General features: G+C 44.0%; 1 protein-coding gene across 1 annotated transcript in view; it reads right to left on the bottom strand.

Moving 5' to 3' along the window:
- Positions 1–16,389, bottom strand: part of susd4 (sushi domain containing 4) — a 95,740-nt gene that overhangs the window by 19,645 nt on the left and 59,706 nt on the right. The window contains exon 5 of the mRNA XM_048596646.1: positions 12,827–13,006. Coding sequence (XP_048452603.1) covers positions 12,827–13,006 — 180 coding nt within the window. The remainder of the gene's footprint in view (positions 1–12,826; positions 13,007–16,389) is intronic.

Here is a 16,389-nt window from a genome sequence, read left to right as displayed (position 1 = left end):
CAGGGAAACCCTGACCCCATGGAAACTCCATCCCCAGGGAAACCCTGACCCCAGGGAAATTCTGTCCCCAGGGAAACCCTGTCCCAATGGAAACTCCGTCCCCAGGGAGATCCTGACCCCAGGAAAATCAAGTCCCTATGAAACCCCACCCCCAGTGAAACCCCGTCCCTAGGATAACCCAGTCCCTATGAAACTCTGTCCCCATGGAAACCCTGTCCCCAGAATAACTCAGTCTCCTGGGAAATCCAATCCCCAGAGTAACCCAGTCCCCATGAAACCGTGACCCCAGGGTAAGCCTGTCCCCACTAAACTCAACTCCTCCAGGGAATCAGGTCCCCAGGAGAAGACAGTTTGTTGGGAGCTGGGTCCCCACGAATAAGGAAGGATTAGTAAAACTGGTGAATGAGGATTCTGGCCCAGTTTATTTTGTAAGGTTCAAAATGAATCTCCAGTATGACCAGTACATTCATTTCCAAGTGCTACTGTTTACTTTGAACATTTTTGTTTCTTTCCCAGTCTACCAAGGAACCGAGTTGCCATGGAAACCCGGTCCCCCTGCTTTCAAGCATGTCCCTTCAGGATTTCCTCCATCCCTGGTGTTGTCTGGCATCTTTTGTCCTTTTCCCCCACCCCAACGTTGTGTTGTGTTGGCTCTAACACTGGTTAAATCACAGTCCTTTTTCGGGGACTTTAATAAGCTCTCACTGCTGTCTACATCTAATTAACTCTGCCTTCCGCACTGAGCTCTTCTCAAATTTCCAAATTCCTGGATTAAATTGTTTCGAGACTCAGAGAGCTGGCCACAGTGCTTGGATTTAAAACTGTTTCAGAGATAGTAGGAACAGCAGATGCTGGAGAATCTGAGATTCATCCAGCTCTACACCTTGTTATCTTGGATTTAAAACTGTTTGGTTTACAGCACACACACACCCTGACCCCCCGGCAAATCCCACACGGCCCTATCGTGTCCCTCACTGAGTCTACCACTGGTTTTTCACGTTCAGCAAGTGCCCCTGTAAATTCAACACAAGGTGCAGGGCTGGATGAACACAGCAGGCCAAGCAGCATCATAGGAGCAGAAAGGCTGACGTTTCGGGCCTAGACCCTTCATCAGAAAAGGGGGAGGGGAAGGGGGTTCTGATATAAATAGGGAGAGAGTGGGAGGCGGATAGAAGAGGGATAGAGGAGAGGATAGGTGGAGAGGAAACAAACAGGTCGAAGAGGCAGGGATGGAGCCAGTAAAGGTGAGTGTAGGTGGGGAGTTAGGGAGGGGATAGGTCAGTCCAGGGAGGACTGACAGGTCAAAGGGGCGGGATGAGGTTGGTCGGTAGGAGATGGGGGTGGGGCTTGAGGTGGGAGGAGGGGATAGGTGGGAGGAAGAACAGGTTAGGGAGGCAGGGACGAGCTGGACTGGTTTTGGGATGTGGTAGGGGGAGGGGAGATTTTGAAGCTTGTGAAATCCACATTGATACCATTGGGCTGCAGGGTTCCCAAGCGGAATATGAGTTGCTGTTCCTGCAACCTTCGGGTGGCATCGTTGTGGCACTGCAGGAGGCCCAGGATGGACATGTCGTCTGAGGAATGGGAGGGGGAGTTGAAACGGTTCGCGACTGGGAGGTGCAGTTGTTTATTGCGAACCGAGCGTAGGTGTTCTGCAAAGCGGTCCCCGAGCCTCCGCTTGGTTTCCCCGATGTAGAGGAAGCCACACCGGGTACAGCGGATGCAGTATACCACATTGGCAGATGTGCAGGTGAACATCTGCTTGATGTGGAAAGTCTTCTTGGGGCCTGGGATGGGGCTGAGGGAGGAGGTATGGGGGTAGGTGTAGCACTTCCTGCGGTTGCAGGGAAAAGTGCCAGGTGTGGTGGGGCTGGAGGGGAGTGTGGAGCGGACAAGGGAGTCACGGAGAGAGTGGTCCCTCCGGAAAGCAGATAAGGGTGGGGAGGGAAAGATTTGACACCAGCCTCACTTAGAACTGACTCCGGTTCTTTGAAGAAAGAGTGTGGCTCGTCATCGGTCATCTTGCTTTTCGCTTAAGAAGCAGTCGCCATTAAAACAAGTGTCTGGCTACAACTGTGTGGATTCTCAGCTGAGAAAAGCAGCAGGGGAAGAAATAGAACAGCAGATGGTAACCATGAATCATTGGGTGTGTTAGGACGGATGTCAAATTCCTAGTCCTAGTGCTATCAGACTGAAGACGATAAGAGACAGAATTTCTCAGTCGTAAAAATGTGACCCATTACAGAGTTGAGCAAGAAGGCTGAACAAATAACAATAATAAATCTATTACCTGTGTTTGAGTGCTATAAACTGGATTACATCTTAGACCCCACCGTGTAGAGCCAGACAAGACAGATCTTGACGGTATTGAAGGCACAGTTTGAGTTGTCAGCGAAGAAATATTTGAAAAATTCCAAGAAAAAGGTCAGGGTTAGAGGGCAGGATATAAATGATGTGATGGACACCATAGAAAAGAACAGGAAGCATGCCCAGCATAGAGAAGGCGGTGTATTAACTGTGAGATGCTGAATGAGTTTACTCACAAGGGTTCAGCTAGAAAGAAGTAAAGCAAGCCTAGAAGCTGGTTGCTGGAGTGATGTCAGCCAATGATTCTGACAAACCACTCTACACCGGTGAACAGGTTGGCAATGTCAGATTTAAAGATGATAAACAGTTTGTGATTTTTAGAATGCTGACTGCAGGAGAACATCAACTGATTGTGACGTGTCAGATAGGCACAGATGCTTTGTACAACTGTATAGGATGGGCTGAAGGGCTAAACTTGTTGATGATATTCCACAGCTGCATGACCTTGAGTGAGTCCTGTGAACATTCCTGTATGTGCCCAAGCCGGCACATTCAATATGTTTCTCTGTTGTTGTTTTTCTGTGCCTGGCTGTTTGTTACACCGTATGAAAGAGAGTTTTGTTCCAAGTCTCTGGACTTCACCTCGGACTGGGATCACAAACAGTTGCAGGAACAACCTCAGCCTCCAGACCAGCCATCAATCGAGGGGTTCCTGATGGGCAAAAGGGCGTGAGGTTTCTTGTTTTTTCCTCTCTTTTTCATTCTTTTTATTTAATTAATAATTGTTCCTTTATTTTCTCGTCTTTTATTATTACACAATACATATTCGTATTTAAGCTAATCGCTGTTGTCGAACCTTCTCTTAACTACATTTAACCGAATCCGAAAAGAACCACTTGGATACCACTCTGTGATCCGAGACGTTTTGGCGACGAGGATGGGATTCGGGAAAATGTGTTAGAGAAGGGAAGGGCAAGGCAACCTGATGGTCTGCAACCCTTCTGGGTGGAATGCAGCAGACTCTGGATTCATTTCTGTAGCTAATATGTTAGTACAGTTAGGGCCCGCGAAAGGACAGGGGACAGTTATAACTGGAAAACAGAGAGAACAGGAGGCCAGGTTTCTGTGCTGTAGAAGTGCGCTGAACCTGGTAGAAGTGTTAACTCTTTGTGGTCTGGTTTGAATGCTGTTGTCGACAGGGCCCTTGACCGGGTCCGACCCATCTCCCACATTTTGACCCTCACCCCCTCCCTTCCCTCCTGCAACAGCAATAGGGCTCTCCTTATCCTTATTTACCATCCCACCAGCATCCACATCCAGAAGTTCATCAGACACCATTTCTGTCACCTCCAGTGAGATGCCACCACCAGACACATATTCCCCTCCCTGCCTTGTCCGCCTTCCGCAGGGACCATTCCTTCCGGGACACCCTGGTCCACACTTCCTTCACCCCCAACACCACCCCACAGCCCTACGGCACCTTCCCCTGTAACCAGCGAAGGTGCAACACCTGCCCATTTACCTCCTCCCTCCCCAGTATCCAAGGGCCCAAACATACCTTCCAGGTGAAGCAACACTTCACCTGCACTTCCCAGAATCTAGTCTACTGCATTCGCTGCTCCCAATGTGGTCTCCTCTACATTGGGGAAATGAAGCCTAGACTGGGTGATCACTTCGCAGAACATCTACGTTCTGCTCACAAAAAAGACCCTGAACTACCTGTTGCCTGCTGCTTTAACACACCATCCTGTTCCCTGGCAAACATCTGTGTCTCAGGCTTGCTGCAGTGTTCCAGCGAAGCTCAATGCAAGCTGGAAGAACAACACCTCATTTTCCGCTTGGGGACCCTACAGCCCTCTGGACTCAACATCGAATTAAACAATTTTAGGGCCTAAACTCTCCCATGTCCTAGCTCCCTACCCCACACACCAGGCCTTGTTATCACATAGTCTGCCATTAATCACTAACGGTCTCCATTAACAGCTATTCACTCTCCTGATTGTTATCAACTCCTCTGTCTATCCAACTGCTCTTCTCTCTCTTTGGGCTCTATCCTATTGTTTACTACCTACCCCATCACCCTCCCTATTTTCTGCATATAAACCAATGTTTTCCCAGCCACCATCAGTTCTGAGGAAGGGTCACCAGACCCAAAACGTTAACTCTGATTTTTCTTCACAGATGCTGCCAGACCTGCTGAGCTTTTCCAGCAACTTGTGTTTTTGTTCTTGAATGCACCTTTGTTTGTTGTTGCTAGATGTCGTCCTGCACAATTTCTATCTTTTTGTTCCTAAGAGCTTGAGATCTGGGGATACCTTGCAATTTTAGTTTGCATTTTGGGAATGTGTGTTGTCTGCCTGTATCAGTGTGGGACATGTATGGTTAATGTAATGTCCTTTTAAGAAACCATCAGTGGTTGTGTAAAGCAAAAGACCTGTGAAATGTTGATTCAAAAAGTTGGTTTGTAAAGCTTGGTAAAAATTTACCTTTTGGAATTGGCTTTGTGTCGCGTTTGGACTGGGTAAATTTTAATTCTAGAAATTACCATGGGCGTGGAATTTCATTTTTTGGCTAGAGTGAGCTTCCAAATACCATTTTAACACAAGTGAATCTTTAATTCTGGATGATAAGATTGACTCATTGTTAATATCCAAGTGATAGGGACTTTGGAATGTTGAAAATGCAACTCCTTGTATGCGAGGAGTTTCAGAAAAGGCAAATTTAATAAAGGGGTGGGCTTATCCTTCCTTCCAGGAGGAGGAGAGACAGATGACGAAATTATGTGCAGGAGTTTACGCCCCACCCCCTTCTTGAATCCGTAGTAGATTAATACAAATTAACCCATTCTGCTTGGCGTGGAATGGATGCAGCTTGTATGTTTTTTTTTAGAAATTGGAGACACTGAAGGCTGAACCCATTTGCAGAATTTCAACATCGCAATACAGTGATGGATGAGGCACCCTCAACCCATCAAGCTATTCTTCAATAACACATTCCAGTGTTGGGGAAGTACTATGGAAATATTAATTGTAGTGAGTGTCAGGAAGCACAAAACCACTCAGCCTGGGTACACTTAAGCCTATCATGACAAAAACTACATTAAGACTCACATGACCTTATATTCTAAAACAATTAAATGGGATAAGTTACCTGAAAATTTAAAGGGATTCTGGGAAATGATAAAGTGCACACAGTCTCACTGGTGTAAATGCATACAAAACTGGTTAGTAACTTTAAGGGAGTAAACAGAATATTGAATTTGGACAAATTTACACAGAGATATATCAAATATCTAGAATGAGTTATCAAGTAACTTTAAAAAAGTGGGTCATCTTAGAAAAAGAACAAACAAAGTATGTTGTGCCTGAATCAAACAGAAATGTTTGACTTCTGTTTTAAAATATTATAAGATAATGTTCCAAGGACTACAAATCTCTAGAGATCTCTGGAATTAGATATGGTGGTAATAGTTAAATTGCAAAATTGGATGAGATCAAGTAATTGAGGGTGGAGACTGGCGGCAGAAGACAAAAAAAATTAGAATAATAGGTTGAAGTGGCAATTCAGATTAAAATGTGACAGCAGGGAAAAGGAGGTTCAGACGAGAGTACAAAACTGATAGCTTTCTCTTGGTGATGTTCGTGTCCTTGTCTTTCCTTTTAAGAAAGACTGAATTGGTGATCAAGCCACTGACCGAGATATTGGGACCATACGTGGCGAGATAAGTAAAACCTGATAGATCGTTTGATAAGAACATAAGAAAATAAGAACTAAGAGCAGGAGTAGGCCATCTGGCCCCTCGAGCCTGCCCCACCATTTAATAAGATCATGGCTGATCTTTTTGAGACTCAGCTCCACTTACCTGCCCACTCACCATAACCCTTAATTCCTTTACTTTTTAAAAATTTATCCAGCCTTGCCTTAAAAACATTCAGCGAGGTAGCTTCAACCGCTTCACTGGGCAGGGAATTCCACAGATTCACAACCCTTTGGGTGAACAAGTTCCTCCTGACCTCAGTCCTACATCTGCTTCCCTTTATTTTGAGGCGATGCCCTCTAGTCCTAGTTTCACCTGCTAGTGGAAACAACTTCCCTGCCTTTATCTATTCCCTTCATAATCTTGTATGTTTCTATAAGATCTCCCCTCATTCTTCTGAATTCCAATGAGTATAATCCCAGCCTACTCAGTCTCTCCTCATAATCCAACCCTCTCAACTCTGGAATCAACCGAGTGAATCTCCTCTGCACCCCCTCCAGTGCTAGTATATCTCTTCTCAAGTAAGGAGACCAAAACTGCACACAGTACTCCAGGTGTGGCCTCACCAGGACCCTATACAGCTGCAGCATAGCCTCTCGGTTTTTAAACTCCATCCCTCGAGCAATGGCAGACAAAATTCCATTTGCCTTTTTAATCACCTGCTGTACCTGCAATCCCACCTTCAGCGATTCATGCACAAGGACACCCAAGTCCCTCCGCACAGCAGCGTGCTGCAACTTTTTACCATTTAAAACATGGTCCATTTTGCTGTTATTCCTACCAAAATGGATGACCTCACACTTACCAACATTGTACTCCATCTGCCAGACCTTTGTCCACTCACTTAGACTATCTATATCCCTCTGCAGACTTTCAGTGTCTTCTGCACACTTTGCTCTACCACTCACCTTAGTGTAATCTGCAAATTTTGACACACCACACTTAGTCCCCAACTCCAAATCATTTATGTAAATTGTAAACAATTGTGGTCCCAACACTGATCCCTGAGGCACACCACTAGCTACTGACTGCCAACCAGAAAAACACCCATTTACCCCTACTCTTTGCTTTCTACTGGTCAACCAATCCTCTATTCATGCCAATACATTACCTGTAATACCGTGCAACTTTATCTTATGTAGCAGCCTTTGGTGTGGCACCTTGTCAAATGCCTCCTGGAAATCCAGATACGCCACATCCACAGGTTCCCCATTGTCCACCATGCAAGTAATGTCCTCAAAGAATTCCACCAAATTAGTTAAACATGACCTACCCTTCATGAACCCATGCTGGGTGTTCCCAATGGGACAATTTATATCCAGATGTTTTGCTATTTCTTCCTTAATGATAGATTCAAGCATTTTCCCCACTACCGAAGTTAAGCTAACTGGCCTATAGTTACCTGCTTTTTGTCTACTTCTTTTTTTAAACAGTGGCGTCACATTGGCTGTTTTCCAATCTGCGGGAACCACCCGAGAGTCCAGTGAATTTTGGTAAATAATTACTAGTGCATTTGCTATTTCCCCCATCACCTCTTTCAGTACCCTGGGATGCATTTCATCAGGGCCAGGAGACTTGTCTACCTTTAGCCCCATTAGCTTGCCCAGCACTGCCTCCTTAGTGATAATGATAGTTTCTAGGTCCTCGCCTGCTATGACCTTCTTGCCATTAGTTTTCGGCATGTTATTTGTGTCTTCCACTGTGAAGACTGACACGAAATAACTGTTTAATGTCTCAGCTATTTCCTCATTCCCAGTTATTAAATTGGCCTTCTCATCCTCTAAAGGACCAATGTTTACCTTTGCCACTCTATTACGATTTACATATTTATAGAAATTTTGCTGCCTGTTTTTATATTCTGAGCTAGTTTACTCTCATAATAAGATCATGTGGGAGTCAAGAATGTGTGACATGGTCTTGGGATACCGATGTAAGTGTGCAAAAGTGAGTGTTACCATGGAGCCAACAAACATGAGATGGTAAAAAGCATGCACTGAGGTAGGGGTCTCACACATGTACAACCTACATTACAAAAGGATTAGTGTGGCTTGGATGAGCACTAAAACATAGTTTAAACAATATCACAAAATCCATAGAGAAATTGACTTTAAAACAATGAAAGTAGTATTAGTGAAAGGGATATAAGAAATATTACAATTAAAATAAAAAGTGTGATTGGTTAGTATGTCAAAATGTTACAGAAATGAAAGGATACTGACTCTGGGAGGAGTTATAGTGGGCTGAGTGAAAGGGCCCATCATATGGCATACAGATAGCTCAAGTTGAGAGTTTGTATGACCTTACCAGTGGATGAAACTGCAATGTGGTAGGACAGTTAGTGTATGTAGAAAAAGGCTGAGCCAGGACTCAGGTGGTGTAGGAGTCTATGGTAAGGGAACTCCGGGAAAAATAAAAGGCGGGAAGCATAAGCTGAAGGGAAACCCGGATGAACATTAGAGCTGTATTGTTTGATTCCATGTATATTTTAGCTCAAAGGGGGTAACTGCATATGGAGACCATTACCATTCAATGATACAATCATTCATACAACTGGCAAGGAGGGAAACATATTGATGAAGTATCCTCAAGACGCATACAGATGAAGACAGCTGGAGAAATTTTGAAAAAATACGAAAGTACTGCGGATGCTGTAAATCAGGAACAAAAACAGAAGTTGCTGGAAAAGCTCAGCAGGTCTGGCAGCATCTGTGAAGAGAAAATCAGAGTAAATGTTTCAGGTCCAGTGACCCTTCCTCAGGAGAAATTTTGAGTCTATATATGATGTTATTTTTCTGTTATTGGGTGAGGTGATCGGGAACCGGAGGATTTTCAAAAAAAAAACACAAATTAAAGAACCTGAATCTGGAATATACGGAATTTTAGAATAAATTAAGTTATAAGGTTAACTGAAAAAAAAGTAGACAATATTCTGGTCACCTCAGTCAGGTAACACAACTTGCTGGTTACCTCACAGCCTTGACCATACATCAGGGGTGGGATATATATTTAAGGATTGGCCCCCAAAGGCCACTGCGATCATTAAATTGGTGATACACCCTATTGTTGTATTGTTTGTACTGATGATAGTTATTTTCATTGTAGTTTTAATCTTCATGCTCTTACTATACGTTCTCGTGCGGCTTGTCGCTGATTTGTGTCTGCATCTGCAACTGTAAGATTCGCTGTCCAATATCATCAGGGGTGGATAGTATAGAATGGGCTGAAGGGCTAAACTTGTTGATGATATTCCATAGCTGTATGGCCTTGAATGAGTCCTGTGAACATTCCTGTATGTGCTGAAGCTAGAACAATCAATGTGTTTTTCTGTGCCTGGCTGTTTGTTACACCATATAAGAGAGAGAATTTCATTCCAAGTCTCTGGACTTCACCTCGGACTGGGATCGTAAATGGTTCCAGGAACGACATCAGCCTCCAGACCAGCCATCAATCGAGGGGTCCCCGATGGGCAGAAGGGCGTGAGGCTTCTTGTTTTTTCCTCTCTTTTTCATTCTTTTTATTTACTTAATAAATATTCCTTTACTTTCTCGTCTTTTATTATTACTCAATAAATGTTCATATTTAAGTAAATTGCTGTTGTTGAACCTTCTCTTAACTACATTTAACTGAATCTGAAAGAAACCACTTGGATACACTGTGTGATCAAAGACAACAACATCATGAGTTTTGAAGACCTGTGCAAGTTATCCCGATGGTGACCTGAAAATCAAGCCTTCGAAGGTAAGGTAGAGACCAAACGATGGAACAAAACTCACCCTGAGAGGAAAGCCTAATCTGAGAGCCGAGTGCAATGGGAAGAATGAAGATCTGCAGTTCCAAACGGCGGACATGAAGTGAAATCCATACGTCTAAGCTGAAATAAGTCTAAAGCTTAAGTTTGGTAACCCACACCCCAGAAGAGATTTGCAGCGTTTCACAGGGTCACAAACCCATTGACTGCTGAACAGATCCTACAAGATGTTTCAGGAGTTCTTGGATGTCTTCCTGGTAAACGTCATCAGATGAGAATGGGATGTGAAAAAAAGACAAGCTGGAGGAGCTGGGAAGGAAAGGAGTATTCCAGAATGTAGCCCATTCTACAGCCTGGAATAACAGTGTGCTAAGCAGTGACAGAAACCTGGGAAACTGGGACTGTGGATCCAAAGGATCTCAGTAAGGCTTGGAAGAGGTCTCAGTACACCATGCCAAACATTGCATTTTGCCACATCTTGACAAAGCAAATATTGTACTACCTTCGAAAGCAAGGATTTTGTTTTTCATTCATGGAACAAGGGCTTTGCTGGCTGGGCTAATGGATGTGTATTAACTATCCCTAATTGCCCTTGAGAAGGTGGGGGTGAGCTACCTCCCCGAACTGCTGCAGTCCACCTGTTGTAGGTTGACCCCCAATGCTGTTAGGGAGGGAATTCCAGCGTTTTGACCTAATGACATTTAGGAACAGTGATATATGTAATAAACCGTGGAACATAATGTAAGTTTCTAACTGCTTCAAGAGGTAGTGATGAAAGGATGGTCTGAAAGCATTAAGGTCAAACCTGGTGCTATAAGAGAGCACTGGGCAGAAAAAATAAGTGACAGCACAGATGGCATATTGTATAAAGCAATTAAAGTAATTCTTCATAAGGAGGTGATAAAAGAAATGCTGAAGTGAATCAATACAAGTCATAGGGTCATAGAGATCTACAGCACAGAAAAAGGCCATTCAGCCCATCTTGTCCATGTCAGTCAAAAACAACCACCAACTGTTCTCATCCCAAGCCAGGAAATAGGGGACAGTACAGCTACATGGAGAGCGGAGATGTACAAAGTGACCTGAGTGCCCCTGCCAATAAGTCACTGAAGGTTACAGCGTACAAAGGGGGCAGTGGCAGGGGAGCAATAAGACCATAACAAATAGGAGCAGAAGTAGGCCATTCAGCCCATCAAGTCTGCTCCATCATTCAAGGAGATCATGGTTGATCTGATAATCCTCAACTCCACTTTCCTGCCTTTTCCTTATAACCCTTGATTCCCCTTACTGATTGAAAATCTGTCCATCTCAGTCTTGAACATACTTAATCACCCAGCTCAAGAGCTCTCTGAGGTAAAGAGTTCCACAGATTCACTCCCCTATGAGAAAAGAAATTCCTCCTCATCTCTGTCTTAAATGTGTGACCCTTTACTCTGAGATGATGCCCTCTGGTCCCACAGGGGAAACAACTTCTCCACATCTACGCTGTCAAGTCCTGTAAGAACCTTGTATGTTTCAATAAGGTTTGCCTCTCACTCTTCTATACTCCAATGAGCACAGACCCAACTGACTCAACTTCTCTTCATAAGAAAATCTGTTCATACCCAGGATCAACCTAGTGAACCTTCTCCAGACTGCCCCGATGCCAGTGTATCTTTCCTTAGATGAGGAACCCAAAACTGTTTGCACTATTCGGGCTGTGGTCTGACTAGTGCCTTGTATAGTTTTACACTCCATTCCCTTTGAAATAAAGGCCAACATTCCATTCACATTCCCTAAAATGCACTCAATTCAGATGCTAAATATCTGTGATCCATGCACAAAGATTCTCCAAACTGAAACAAAAATAGAAATTGCTGGAGAAACTCAGCTGGTCTGGCAGCAACTGTGGCAAAAGAAAAACAGAGTTAACATTTGGAGTCTGGTGACTTCTAATCAGAAATGCCCAAATCCCTCTGTACTGTAGCCTTCTGCAGTCTTTTCCCATTTAAATAATATTCAGCTCCTCTTTTCTTCCTGCCAAGTGTATAGCCTCACATTTCCCACATTATATTCCATCTGCCAAGGTTTTGTTCACTCACTCAACCTGTCTAAATTCTTTGTGTCATCCTCATTACTTACCTTCCCATCTATTTTTGTGTCATCCACAAACTTGGTTAGAGTACATTCACTTTCCTCAACCAAGTCGTTGTTCTGCACATATTTTCTTTCTCCATTTTATAACTTATTCCTAAAATCTGCAATGCTGAACTTTTTACTTCTCTAGTTTTCTAAGAACTGTAACTGAAAAGGCTGTATCTAGGGATCTTTGTACCTAAGATGGTGCCTTAAACTGTGACTTGTAAACTTTTCACTGCACTCATTTGAGTACATGTGAGCTAATTCAATTCAATTCAGGTCATAAATCTATATTGTAAATAACTGAGCTCCAGCACTGATCCCTGTGTCATTCCGTTTATTGTAGGTTGCCATCCCGAAAATGTCCTCTTTATCCCAACTCTCTGTCTCCTATAAGTTAACAATCCTTTATCTATGTTGACATACTGCCTCCAGCACCATGGGCTCTTATCTTATTAAGTAGCCTAACATGTGGTACCTTCTGAAAATCTAAATATATTAAATCCAGTGCTTCCCCTTCATCTATCCTGTGTTACCACTTCAAAGAATTCCAGTAAGTTTGTAAGGCCTGATTTCCCCTTTGTAGTGACTCTGCCCTCATTCACAACTGCTATCCTCTAGACTCACCACATCACCTTCCCCTCTGTCCTGCAGTTCCACAGATACTCGATTTGTTCATAGTCACAACATCGCTAGCTCTCAGCTGGGGGGGGGGGGTGTCACATGAATCAGAAGGAGGTGCTAGCCCCCATTCTGTTCACCCCATTTCCCACTCTACCCCCCAGCTCCCAGAGGATAATGGGATAGTGTCTGTGGGCACTATATGGTTTGTAGACAACAGACAGCCCCAGTGATATGGCAGAGGTCTCTCATTACCTGATTGATGGCATACACACCTTGGCAGGTGGGCAGGTTGTCCCAAATTCCATCATCCGGGCACAGTGTTACCATGTTTTCCATGTCCGGGTAACGGATCTGGAACCCCCGGTGGCAGCTAACAGTCAGCTGGTCACCAGGCCGGTAGGTGTTGTTGTACACATCAGCATCTTCAATGTATGGCACAGGGCACACTGTAACTTCAAGGGAAGAAACAGATGGTCAGAATCATGGAAGCAAAGGCCTTGCTCACCCTGGCCTTCCATTCTCTCCGAGGTGTTCAGCCCCTCTCCTGATAGCTCAGCTTCAAGCTGGGCAACAAACTCTTACACAGCAGGGCAGGTTCCGGCCTGGGCAGTGAAAGATGCCAGGTTGTGCAGGGATCACAGCGAACAGAAACCGAGTGTCAACAATAGGGGCCTCTAGGATATAGCAGGCTGAGCGGAGCGAAAGAGAGGGAAAGAAAACTGAGACAGAATCCAGTGAAAGAGAGAGACAGAGACATTGGGGAGGTAAAGAGCTAAAAGGTGTACTTGTGTTAAGTCCATTCAAAGATGCACCAAACATGGTTTGGTCTAATGTTTGCAAAAGATCTATATGTGTGATAGCATGCGTATGTACGGCGTGTCAGTCTGTATTTTGGTGCATATGTAGTCTGTATGTAGGTCGGTGCATAGTTATGTAGGGGAAAGCATAGGGATTCGTGCAAATGTATATGTAACTGTGTGTGGGTGTGTACTTACATGTGTGAGTGTGCAGAGGTGTGGTTAGGTGACTGTGTAGTTCCGTATGGAGGTGCATGTGTAGATGTGTGTGTAGGTATCTATATAATGTTTGTACAGATGTACATATAGCTGTATGTTTACTTTGTACGTAGCTCTGTGTGTAACACACACGCACACACACATAGAGACACAGAGACACGCACGCACACACACACACACACACACACACACAGGAAAATACAAATAATATCCCAGAATTAGAGGGACACGGGTGTATGAGGAATTAATGTAAATTAGTCTCGGTAAGAAGGTTGTGCTGGAAAAATAGGACTGAAAGTTGATAACCCCCCAGGACTTAATATACCTCATCTCACAGTGTCAAAAGGGGTAGCCATGGAGATCATGGATTCATTGATGGTCATCATCTAAAGTTTTAAAGATTCTGGAATGGTTCCTGCAGATTGGAAAGTATCAAATATCATTACATTATTTCAGAAGGGAATGGGAGAGAATATGAGGAACTGTTAGCCCCAGAAGTAGGGAAGATGCTAGAATCTATTATAAATAATCTAATAAATAGACACATGGATAATAACGATCCGATTGGTGTGTAGTCAGCATGGCTTTGTAAATGGGAATTTGTGATGGACGACACAGTTGAATTTGTTTCAGGATGTTACAAACAGAATTGATAAAGGGAAGTCAATGGGTATAGTATAAATGGATTTTTGTAACATTTTTGACGAAGGCTTCCCAAAAAAATTAAAGCACATTGGGTAGGAGGTAATATACTGATATGGGGTTAAGGATTGGCAAACAGGCGACAAACAGAGCGTAGGAATAAACAGTTATTCTCATGTTGGCAGGTGGGAACAAATGGGTTACCACAAGGATCAGTATTTGGGCCCCAGCTGTTCACAATATGTATCAATGGTTTGGAGCTGGGAATCAAGTGTAATCTTTCCATGTTTTAGGAAAATACTACACTGAATGGGAATGTGTGTCATGAGAAAGATGGAAAGCAGCTTCAGGAGAATTTGGCCAGACTTAGTGAATGGAGAAGAACATAGCAGATAGAATCTCATGTGGAAAAATGCTAGATAGAAAGAACGGATGTTCTGAATATTTTTTAAATGCTGGGAGTTTGGAAAGTGGAGATGTACGAAGAGAAATGAGTGTCCCTGTCAACAAATTACTGAAGGCGAACGTGCTAGTATAGCATACAAAGGGAGGCAGTGACAGAGTTGCAATAAGACCATACAATGTGGTAGCAGGAGTAGGCTAATCAGCCCATCAAACTGCTCCACCATTCAATCAGGTCATGATTTGGTAATCTTCAACTCCACTTTCCTGCCTTTACCCTATAGCCTTGATCCTCTTACTGATTAAAAATCTGTCTATCTCCACCTTGAATAAACCTAATGACTAAGCCTCTATAGTCTTCTGTGGGAAAGGATTCCACAGACTCACAACCCTCTGAGAAAAAAAGATTCCTCCTCATCTCTGCCTTAAATACACAACCTCTCATTCAAATCCCCAACTAATGATCGAGGGACACGTGTTCAAATCTCACCATGGCCATGAAAATGGAATTCAATAAAACTCTGGAATTTAGGGAGAGCCCAGCCTAATGGTGATCACATAACCACTATCCAATGCTGTAACTGCCCATCTGATTCATTAATGTCCTTTGAGGAAGGAAATTTGCTGTCCTTACCTGCTCTGGTGAACAAGCAACTCCAGACCCACAGCAATATGGTTGACTCTTAAGTGAAATGGTCCTAGCAAGCCATCAGATCAAGGGGCAATTAGGGATGGGCAATAATGCTGACCCAGCCAGCAATAACCAGAGCTTATGAATGAATAAAAAGCAATTAGCAAGGCTAATGGAATGTTAGCCTTTATTGCAAAGAGTTTGAGTAGAACAGTAGTGAAGCCCTGCTTCAAGTCTATAACAGCTTGGTTCGACTGCACCCAGACTACACTGTGCAGGGTCATTCCCCTTATCTCAGGAAAGACACTGTTGCCGCAGGGTCCAGCGAAAGGTTCACCAGGATTGTTCGGGAACTGTCCTATGACCATCCTACGAAGACAGATTGGGCAAACTGGGCCTATATTCTCTCAAGTTTTGAAGAATGAAAGATGATCGCAATGAAATCGACAAAATAATCAAAGGAATAGACAGGGTTAATGTAGGGAAGTTGTTTTCCTGTTGTGGGGGGGGGGGAGCGGTCTAGAACTACAGGCACAGTTTAAAACTAGGGTGGAAGCTGCTTAAATCTGAGATGAGAATTTTTTTTTAACTTGGAGTTGTGTGAACTTTTCGAATTCCCTACCCCCGAGGACTGTGGAAGCTCAGTCTTTGAGCTTGTTTAAAAAGTACAGGTTGATAGATTTCTGATTACTAGTGGCTTACGGGATTATGGGGATGGGATGGGTGAAAGGCATTGAAGTGTTTGATCAGCCAGGACCATGTTGAATAGTAGGGTGGGCTTGATGGGCTGAATGGCCTACTCTTGTTCCCATGTTCTGACTAACTGCACATCATGAGATGTGGGTGTCGCTGGCTGGCCAGCATTTCTTGCCCATCTCTAGTTGCCCCTTGAGAAGGTGGTGGTGAGCTGCATTCTTGAACCGCTGCATTCTTCCTGCTGTGGGTCCACCACTGCTGAATGGTCTCCTCCAGCACGAGGGGTCGCCTGATGGTCTCTGGTACCTCATCTGGTGTACACAGGGACACAGACAGACAGACAGACACACACACACACATGCACACACGCACGCACACATACACCCGCACACACGCACACGCACACACACACGCACACACACGCACACACATGCACATACACATACAC

The sequence above is a fragment of the Rhincodon typus genome, chromosome 5, assembly GCF_021869965.1.
Source record: "Rhincodon typus isolate 14 chromosome 5, sRhiTyp1.1, whole genome shotgun sequence".
NCBI classification, from domain to species: domain Eukaryota; kingdom Metazoa; phylum Chordata; class Chondrichthyes; order Orectolobiformes; family Rhincodontidae; genus Rhincodon; species Rhincodon typus.
Note: the sequence above shows the minus strand (reverse complement) of the source record. Positions and strands in the feature narration are given on the sequence as shown.